Source organism: Hibiscus syriacus, unplaced genomic scaffold, assembly GCF_006381635.1.
Source record: "Hibiscus syriacus cultivar Baekdansim isolate YM2019G1 unplaced genomic scaffold, ASM638163v2 tig00110346_pilon, whole genome shotgun sequence".
Taxonomy (NCBI): domain Eukaryota; kingdom Viridiplantae; phylum Streptophyta; class Magnoliopsida; order Malvales; family Malvaceae; genus Hibiscus; species Hibiscus syriacus.
The window spans coordinates 760,820-771,642 of NW_024062697.1; the positions used below are offsets into that span (position 1 = coordinate 760,820).

A 10,823-nucleotide genomic window follows, 5' to 3' on the forward strand; every position below is an offset into this window, starting at 1 on the left:
TCAAAATGTTTTGGAAAACTAACTGAAATTTGATTCTATCTCAATAATACATCATTCCTTGGAAATGTTTTAATCTCGTCTGAAAATTTGTTGTAAGTTAACTATTGTATCATGCTTCAAAATATGCTTCAAAAAAATGTTTGGGTCTTGTAAATGGTAGGCCGGATGAAAATTAGGTATTATATTAATTATATGAAGTCAAATTGGGTGGGTTCTCAGTTGTAAGAAAATGTTTAAAAAGAAGCTAGAAATATTGTGATAAATACAATGAATTCATAATTTAAACTCTAAAAAGATTCACCACCACCACCACCACTCCACCTCCTCAAGCTGAGAAAACTAGAGGTTCTTCACTAGTGGTGCTATTGACGAAACAATATAAAATTTCCATCTCTGATGTGTTGTTGACCAACGAAATCCCTGTGATGCGATAGATTGTCGAAAATGTTCATCGTATCCGAATGTGATCGACCTCCACGATGTCTATGAAGATCAATATGAAATTCACTTAGTACTGGAGAACTGCTTAGGCATTGAGTTGTTCGTTCGGATCATCACGAAAATAAGGTACTAAAAGGCCAGTGCAGTGGCGGTGGTGCGATAGATCGCGCAGGTCGCAAGAGTTAACAGTGATTCATATGGATCTAGAATCATAAAATTGTTTGTTCTTGAGCAAAAGAAAATATACAACATTAATGATAATCTATTTTGGAATGAGTTCAGTTGATGAATTCACATATCCAATTATCGGGTTTTTTGGATCCATTGATTTGTCTTCTTTTTTCTTGTTGGAATTGATATTCTACAATCTTAATCTTTAAAAATTGAATTTTAGTTTATATAATTAAGATTACCAAGCATTCATTTTTTCTCTATATGCCTACCCTCTCATTCTTCTATAAACTTATGATGTTATTATTTGTTATCGGAAGTTGGAAATCTTTCATTATTCTTGAAATGTAGCATGAGTCCTTGAAAGAAGACAAATGGAGCAATGTAGCAATGGAGCATCGATATATGAAGAAGAGAAGGGGAGAAGGTGAACATAAATGGAATTGGGAAGAAAACCTATTAAAAATGGATAAATTGAAATATTGTCAGACTAATTTGAATTTTCAAAAAAAACCCATAATTAGTATTTTGTCTAAAGTGTTGGGTTAAAATAAAAATTAAATCATTTTACTAACGGGTTGTGTCATCAAACAATCTGTAACACCCTAAACTCGATTAGGCCTAAAGTGTTATATTGGGCAGCCGACGCAACCACTGATTTTCAAAACCTATTTATTTTCTTTTCAAACATATTAAATGGTATCATAATAGATGTAACAACAATTATAAAAGAACTTTCAAAAAATCGGAGCTTCGTGACCCATAATTTAAAACTAAAATAATACAAACTCAGAGTTTAACAAACCAATTACATGAATAAGGTTCTATGAATATATAATCCCACTAAAGTTGCAGTATAATACTATGGTAGAGATGTTGGAGGTCCTACTGTGACGATGCTCTATGAATGAGCCAAGCTACTAACCTATGAATAGAAACATCCGAATGATGTGCTTACAAAGCCCAGCAGTATACTTGCTAATCTGGAGCAGCATTATGAGTTTCATAAACAAAAGTATGCTAAAGATATGGTACTAAGTAGTAGGTGTATACATGATCTAGATCAAGTGATGCCTACTTAAGGTTTAATTGTTATATTGCTGAAGTAGGGCCTCATGCTTCTCTTAATCCTCTGCTAAAGGTCTCACCATGAGTATAGATCTTAAGGGTTTCTAACCACACTGACTATAATTGTTGTGAATTATCTAAATGCGACACTGACACTCATGTGCATTATCTAAATGCAACATTAACTCTGGTGTGTATTATTTGAATGTAATCTTGACTAGTATATGGTCTCACATAGCCATTAGACACTAGTTAATTGGGGGAACCCAGTGTCACATAGCATTAGTGAATTTCCCAATAAGCTTTTGAATGATCTAATGGTCTCACATAGCCATTAGGTATATCATGAAAGGGGAGCCCGTTGTCACATAACATCGGTATAAGTCCCACTCGACTGAAGCATTAGCTCAGTCTCATATAGGCTTCAAACCAAGCTTTAAGATATTTGTTGTACTGGACTAATGCAACTATACATGCATGACTAAGGCCTAAGGCCACACAACACTGATATCGCTAACTGAACTCCTCATAAGTGTTCAAGCCTCGTGCTCTAGGTAGCCACTGAAGTGCCTCGCACATTAACAATGCCCCACTAGGGCATATAAGGTAACTTGGCTACACCCTAACATAACTGAACATAATAAAGTGAGGTCATCCTATCACTAGCTACTATCTCGCTCATTCTCTCATCTAGAACGTTATGCAAGGGTTTATTAGTCTATTATCATTGTTAGTTATTAAACTGCTCTATTTTGGTCATTCGTAACTTAAGGGTGTTTTAGTTATTCTCTACATCTAGAGAAGTATCTACGCATTTCGTGATTCTACGATGATTATTGTGTTTGTTGTTTACTAGTTGCATTAGTTATTATCCTGATAACTGACTCGGGTTCATTACTTGGTAGCGATACTCTAGTCGCTCTTACCACACTTTCCCTTAATTAACCCCTGAAGTGGATGGACAACTGTATGTCCTTGATTCACTGACATTCTCTTAGTACATGATTCCTTTTTTTCGTAATCTAATTCATTCTTCATACCGCTTGTTCGTATATCCTCTATAATGATCCTTCATTTTTTGTTACTCGCTACGAATCCCATAAAGGTAATTTGGTAAGTTTAGTCCCCAAGTGCATTTTAGTAACCTCTCGTACCCGAGATAGATGTCTGATCTCAATCGATATTAAACTCCTCATTCTTGAGTCTATTTTACATCTTGAAGTCACTCAAGCACTATGAGTATTGATACCAAGCTTTCAGTATGAATACCCGATCTTCAGTATGGGTACGAGTTTATTCGATATAGAGACTGATTTATTCGGTATGAAGATTGATTTATTCGGTATGGAGACCGAGGGTATCGATACTGAGAATCCAATATCGATACTACAATGTTCAATATCGATACCAATATATCAGTATTGATACTCCTCCCCTCAGTATTGATACTCTCTACTGGAAAACCCTAAATTGTATCCCAATTCAGCCAGTGTCGATACTATTCATTCAATATCGATACTCGAACCCAAAAATGACTAGTTTAGGTTTGAGAAACACCCAAAATTCATTTCAAATGTCTTAGTTTGGTTCCTAATCATGTGCTAAAGCTTTAGGAGGTTAAGAAAGGTCTTAAAGTGGCATAAAAAACATTTTTACATCTAAAATGTTATTTAATCATGAAATCAAATATAAACCCTAAAATACTCAAATAAACAAATCTTAGCAATTCTTCATATTTATGAAAGCCTTAACACTCCAAAGGAATACACTACCTTGAACTAAGGAACCCAAAATAAAGCTCTTTTTGCTAGTTATCAACCTCCTCTGAGGCTTGGATGACAAAACCCCACCCATTTTCTCTAGCAAAACATGAGATGCCAAGTTTGAATCTTTACTACAAGGTTGTTGGAGGAGTTAAGGATAAGATTGAAGCTTAAAAAAGGTAAGAATGGGTCAACATACTTACCTTTAGCTTTGGTCTTTGGAAATGAAAAAATATAGAGGAGAATAAGTTGAAAAGAATAAAGGCTCTCATCTTTTTTTAAATGGGAAAATTATGCTTTCGATCCCTTCTCATCTTTATACTATTCAAAAACCCTCTTTTATGGCTAATTAGGCCCAAGTCCAATCCAATTAAACCCAACTCGGCCTAACGATTTAAATTATTAAATTTACGTGGCCCACCTACCTCTCGGGTAAACCCAAAACTATTAGCCTGAAATTTGGGGTGTTATAACTCTCCCCTCCTTGAAATAAATTTCATCCTAAAAATTTACTTAGCCCAAACAATGACTTATCCTTAGGTTAAACACTTAGAAACCTCGAAGGGCCTAAATTCATAATAACTTGATCCTTACGGAAGAAGTCCCTGCAACATGACATTTAACTCAAGAACTCACAATATCGATCTATGACCCTTTTTTCTATTAGGGTGCTATTTGAGTCGAACCTTAAACGAAAACTTTCGAGAGGCAGAAAGCTAAGGGATTGCATTCGTTTGGTCTAATCATGTATGCTCGAAATGTTTCAGTAGGAAAATGCTACTCCACTATCTAACTGGTATTGCTAAACCCTTCACTGACTAACTCTACTCAAACGAGTTAACATATTACATCATCTTATAAATCTCTTTACTTATTAGACTTGATTAACTCGACATACTACATGTTGTGGTCCTACGAACACTTGTCATACACGGTCTCGATGTCAACTAATGAAGCTTTGATAACAATTCTTGACTTCCTAATGTCGATCTATAGTTTTTGCTACGCAACTTTGACTCAATACTCATCCTTGCTACTTGATTGTTTCTCATTTGCCTTGTTTACATAAACTCTACTCATCAAATCGCATATCTAAGGTACTCATAACTGGAAATCGGTCACTTTTCTAACGGAACTAACAACATCTGACTCTCCTGGAGAGCACACATTACAAAATGGAGATCTCATGTAATCACACTCTGACTTAAGGTTTTTGAGACTCTACGTCTTACACTCACTATCACTTACCACCATTAAGTTATCCGATGACAACTAATGATAGTCAAACAATGTTTAACGTACTCTATTTCCTTTGATCTCAGGTACTAAAATCCACGGTACTACACAACGTTGTATAATGCTATGTGTTATATAGAGCTCACGCTCATATACCAACATGAAGACATCACTGACGAGGCTTCACTCAATTAGCTAAATCACTTACTACGAATGCACTAATGTATCAAGACGAAATCGAAGGGTTCTCTGCACCTTAAGACTCGTAACTTGCCATCTTAGCTATAGTTACCTTAGTACTTAGGGTGGAATTCTGGAACTACTATATCAGAACGTACACCCTGCTAACTTACTCCTTGTGAGCGCTTGGGACATCTGCGCCTAGTTAGCAACTGAAGTACCTTGGCACTAGTTGACTTATATCCTGATGTTTCTGGCAAACAAGGTGATCGATATACTAGAAAGAGTAATCTGGGTATTCTTAACACTTTCGTTGAGATATTTATCTCTAATGTTGAACTTGAGATTACTAACTCATTGCAGGTTAGTCACACGAGCCCTCTACTGGAATGCAAAAAAACCTGTAATCAGTATTTTGTTTAAAGTGGGAGGCTAAAATAAAAATTAAATCATTTTACTAACAAGTCACATCATCAATCAATCGACACTTAACATCCAAGTGATTAATAAAATGATAACGCAGGTGACCAAAACTTTATAAAACGATAGCGTAAGTGATCAAAACTTATATTTCTTTAAATTTAGTAAGGAAAAAGTGTAGACATATGAAAGAAAAATGATCAAAACTTAATCCACATATTTTCTAAATAGAAATTATGTAATTTTAGTTTTATATATTTATCGTGTCACATCAACAAACCATTAAAGGTTTTACGGTCATTAACCTTCAACGACCCACTCTTGATTAAAACAAAATGAAAGTGACAAAATCTTTTTTTTTTTGAACTCTTGATGAAAAATTTAATAAACTTAACGGAGGTAACCATTTTAGTTTACTCTAGAAATAATTATAACAATTACTTCGATCCAATTTTTTAATATTATTCAGTAGTTTCATTAAAATAAAACAAGAGTAAACTACTCCAATGGTCACTGATGTTTGGGTAAGTTTTTGTTTTCACCACTAATATTTCAAAAGTTACAAATAGGTCACTAACGTTATCGTTTGTGACAAAATGGTTACTGGCCGTTAACAGTCGTTAAGAGGCGTGACGAAAAATACAACTGGACCGTTATCTGCTGAGTTAGATCGTTGACCACTATTTTGACTGACTCTTCTTCTTCTTCAACCCATTCCCCATCTTCTTTTTCTTCACTTTTCTTCTTCTTTCTTTCTCTTCTCTTTTCTTCACTTTTCTTCTTTTCCTCTTCTTTTCCTCTTCTCACACACGTTGCTACCAAGAGTGATAAAACCCTTCTGCATTCTTTAACATCTCAAGAGTGATAAAACCATTCTGCATCATACTCTGCTGCTATATCTATTAACAAAATTTAGAGAGCAAGTCACTAATTTATGCTAAAGCTTTTGATCCCACCCCACTTTTGTGTTGCTCTTCTTGAATCCTATTCCTTTAGACGGTGTTTAGTGGTCTCACTTATGCTTATCTGGTGGAATAGTGGTTTGCAATTTTACTTGGGTTGCTTAAGACAATTTTGTGTTCTATTTTCCAGCATGATTCTAATCCACAGCATCCAAAGTCTGAGCAGCTTGACAAGTTGAAACTTTTCAAGACCATGTTGTAGTGCATTTTAGCTTTCTTATCTATTCCCAAAGAGAATATAACACCCCCTTTCAAGGAGAAGTTGAGTTCATATGAGAAGCAGATAATAAATTTTGTGAATTCCAATAGGCCAAGGAAGCCTGCCTCTATGCTGCTGCAAGGACAGTTTCCTCCACCTCATATGCATTCCATGCAACAAGCACAAACACAAATTAATCAGACACAATCTGATACAAGATATTTGATACAAGATATTAACCAAAAACCCACCGACCCTAACTTACACCAATAACCAACCCTTGTAACTGAAAGAAAATTGAAACAAAATAAGACCAAACCTGTCAACCATTTACTATTACTTCAGAAGGATGGATCGAACTGCCTCTGTGTAGAACACAGGTAAGGGTGCACAAAGCGTTGCAGAATTTAGAAGTGCTATCACTACACTTAAGCTGGAAGTTTTATACAAGAAGCTCAAGTGCCCATTTAGCCTTCGGTTAGAATGAGACAGAAATGTAATGAGTCCCAAATAGTTAGGAACAGCTACTGCCCCGTTCAAACCACAACTTTGGAGAACCCCTCATATCGCTTCCAGAAAACTATAACTGCCCTCACATTTACATGCAGATAATGAACTCCTTTACACAAATTCCATCACCAAATAAAGTACCAATATGACACCACCCGAGAATTCCCTGGAATTGTTTCTGTATATGTTTCACTCTATTTTTGTTGTGTTTCTAGTGGTTTTTGCTATAATTGAAACTTATATATTTGATTACGTTCTATCATTTTTCCTAACAATAAAGGTTACATACCTCTGATTTTTGTATATTTATTTATGAAATGCTTCGAAAAGGTGACCTGTGGCTGTGCAGCTGGAGTTGCTGCTGCTTTTAGAGCTCCAGTTGGAGGTGTATTATTTGCATTGGAGGAGGTTACATCTTGGTAAAGAAGATATGTTCTTAACTACTATTTAAAATATATGCACAAGCATGTTTAGGTTAGGACTAACTGTTCTAATTAATTTTCTTTTATTTCCATCTGTATCTTCAGTTAAACAATTATATTTTCCTTGCCATTCATGTGTAAGTATAGATATAGATATGTATGGTTATATGTTTTGTGCTTATGCATACATCTGTATTCAACTCTAACCTTCATAGTATCGGATCTTTTCCTTTGAAGGTGGAGGAGTTAACTAATGTGGCGTGTCTTTTTCACTTCTGCGATTGTGGCTGTTGTGGTGCTATGGGATGGTGCAAAAGTGGAAACTGTGGTCATTTTGGTTCTGGTGGCTTCATCATATGGGATATATTTGAGTTAGTATCTTCCTCAAGCTCTTGTACATTAACTCCACAGATATTTTGCTTAGCTTTAAGCTTACCACTTCAAAACATTTTATTCTCTTTATTTCATCCTGTATAGTGGTCAAGAGGACTATTCTTTCGAGGAATTATTGCCAATGGCATTTATTGGGGACATTGGAGGTCTTCTAGGTTGAGCTTTTGAATTGGGTTTCCCATCTATTCTTATTATCATAATCTTAGTTTCTTATTTCTTTAAGTATCTTTTTCTTAATATTTATCTTTCTATTGAGGAGCTTCGTTTAACAAACTTACTATATATGTAACTTTCTGGAGACGTAATTATTTGCACAAGAAAGGGAATCAAGTTAAGGTGAGGAATTTCTGTAACTGTAGAAACTGCTTGGGGTTCTCAATTAGCATATCTAATGTCTTCAACTACAACATCCCAACTACTGGTGTCCAGAAAAATTATTGCAAATATATGAAGCATGCTTCATCTCTGATTTAACGTCAGTTATATCTTTAGGACTACCACTACTGAGAAACTACAGTCCGTGCCCAGACTATGATCCTGGCTGTGAAATAATGTCTAAGGGCTCCCGGAGTGGATGGGAATTATGTGAATGTAAGACTATGATACATAAGGGTTTTATCACTCTTGAGATGTTAAAGAATGCTGAAGGGTTTTATCACTCTTGGTAGCAACGTGTGTGATAAGAGGAAAAGAAGAAAAGTGGAGAGAAAGAAAGAAGAAGAAAATTAAAGAAAAAGAAGATAGGGAATAAGTTGAAGAAGAAAAAAAGTCAGTTAAAATGGCGGTCAACGATCCAACTCAACAGATAACAGTTCTGCTGTATTTTTCGTCACGCCTCTTAACGACGGTTAACGACCAGTGATCATTTTGTCACAAAAGATAACGTTAGTGACCTATTTGTAACTTTTGAAACATTAGTGATGAAAACAAAAACTTACCTAAACATCAATAACTATTGGCGTAGTTTACCCATAAAACAATTATTAGAGTTATTCGAGAATTTAAGTCTTCCAGTTTTCTATTCCCAGATATTTTAGCAATTAGATTTTATAAATGAATTATACCTCCTTACAATTAAAAAATAAATAAATAAAAAATAACAAATGTTTTTTATTTTTAATTTGAAGTTAAATCATCTGTAGCAGCATAATTCAAAATATTCAATAACCATTAATTCATAATAAAATATGTAAGATAATTGCAGAAAAAAAAAGAGTATATACAGAATTCCCGCCGATAAAACACAACAAACAAGAAAGGATATTTACAGTAATTAATAAATTGTCATTGCCATTTTATGTTATGTGCCTTACCACTTCCAAATTACATCTACAACAAATGCAAAAAGATTTCCCTTTCTTACCTACCAACACTGATCGGTCTCCCATCTTCGGGTCGGGCATACCCGACTCCTGACACGTCCCCCCAACGACATATCGTACACGGCTCTAGCCGTTGGATCCGACAATGTTGCATAGGCGTTGCGTATCACGATGAAATCACGACCGTTCGATGAGGATCCCATCGCGTCGGGATGATAAACCTTGGCCAGGCTCCGGTACGCCATCTTGATATCGTTCAACGACGCCGTTCTCTCCACCTTGAGTATCTCGTACAAACTCCCCGCCAACGCCGCCGCAGAGGCGTTGTGGTTGTCCGTAGCGGTGGCCGACTTAAAGGACGCCGCCGCCTGCGCCCAGTTTCTGATGGTCACGGTCTTCTTCGGAGAGAAACTGTGGACGGGTTTAGCGGCGACGGAAGGAGAAGCGAGAGTAGCATACATCGGGGCAAGGGAAGCGCGAAACAGCAAACAACGGGATTGAACAACGAGATGGATCGTTTGTTGAATGTACTTGTATATTCGTGAGGGGTCAAAAGCTGGATGATATTAATATCGATTTTAAAAGACAGAGAAAATTGGAAATTGAAAAAAAAAACAAAATTTGCAAAAAAGGAAATTAAAAGAAAAAACCGGGAGTGGTGTGGTTTGTCTGCTGGTTTTGCCTTTTGATTCCGACATCATTGATTTACTCTTTGTTTTTACTTAAAAAGCTTCTAGAAGATGTTTTAGAATCCAAAGCCACTTTTTCAGGCTCGGCTCGGCCCCAATCAGCTGTTCTTGCCTTTTGTTTTAGCTGATGACAGAATATCAAATAGGGTTTAATTTTATTAATGGTCCTTATACTTAATCTAATTTTGAAATTTTAGTCCTCATACTCTAATGTGTGAATTCATTAATGAAACTCCATAATGTCTATTTTTTTTTTTGTTACACATAATGTCTATATTTGAGGACAATAGCGATTAGCGACCTAACATTCAACACCGCATGGAGAACTAATACCACTAAAACTTATCAAATCCATTCTATTTCGCCGCATCGTATCTATTTCTTTGACAAAAAAAAATTGATATCGTTGATAATAAGAACAGGGTTTCAAGTCGCGGTCGCGTTTTCGGTTATTTCAGATTTGTCTTGTTTGCGGCCGTCGCAGGTAACTCGGACGGCGACGAAACCGCTATATCGCGGCCGAAATCGTGGTCGCGGACCGTTTTTTAAAACCCTGAATAGGATCGATATTTTAAAATTGAAACAAAATATAAAAATTTAATGTTTAAAAATTAAAGTACGATAATATTTTTTAAAAAATATATTAAAATATAAGGATTATTGTCAGAATCTGATCAATGAAATATGAATCGTATAAAAATAATCAAGTGATAGATATAAATATTTTTTAAAATTTATTTGGTGATGTGATAATATTTCATAAGAAGAAAAGGAAATAATATAGGTAAAATAGTTTGTATTTAAAATGTATATTGTCTATGAATATTTCCTTACAAAAATGCTAAAATATTTTTTCCTTTTATTGTGCTAATTTCCAAGTAATATACTCGAAAATGAGTTTAAGACGAGATTTATTACCATTTACATTCATTGTGCATATATATAATTGTTTTTATATAGAATGGTATCAACATTTTCCTTAAATAAACAAAAGTTCAACCATTTATTAGTTGAAATATTTTTATAATTATTTTATTAATCGATTCA

At 35.1% G+C, this 10,823-nt stretch overlaps 1 protein-coding gene across 1 annotated transcript; it reads right to left on the reverse strand.

The window, feature by feature from the left end:
* Positions 1-9,127: 9,127 nt before the first annotated feature.
* Positions 9,128-9,632, reverse strand: LOC120120710 (chaperone protein dnaJ 11, chloroplastic-like). The gene has a single exon (XM_039140267.1). It carries the CDS (start codon positions 9,546-9,548, stop codon positions 9,129-9,131), a length of 420 nt encoding a protein of 139 aa, XP_038996198.1. The 5' UTR covers positions 9,549-9,632; the 3' UTR covers position 9,128.
* Between the last annotated feature and the right edge of the window lie 1,191 nt (positions 9,633-10,823).

Excerpts from the sequence above, each read along its gene's own strand:
- LOC120120710 (XM_039140267.1), bottom strand. The coding sequence starts at position 9,548 with ATGTATGCTACTCTCGCTTCTCCTTCCGTCGCCGCTAAACCCGTCCAC.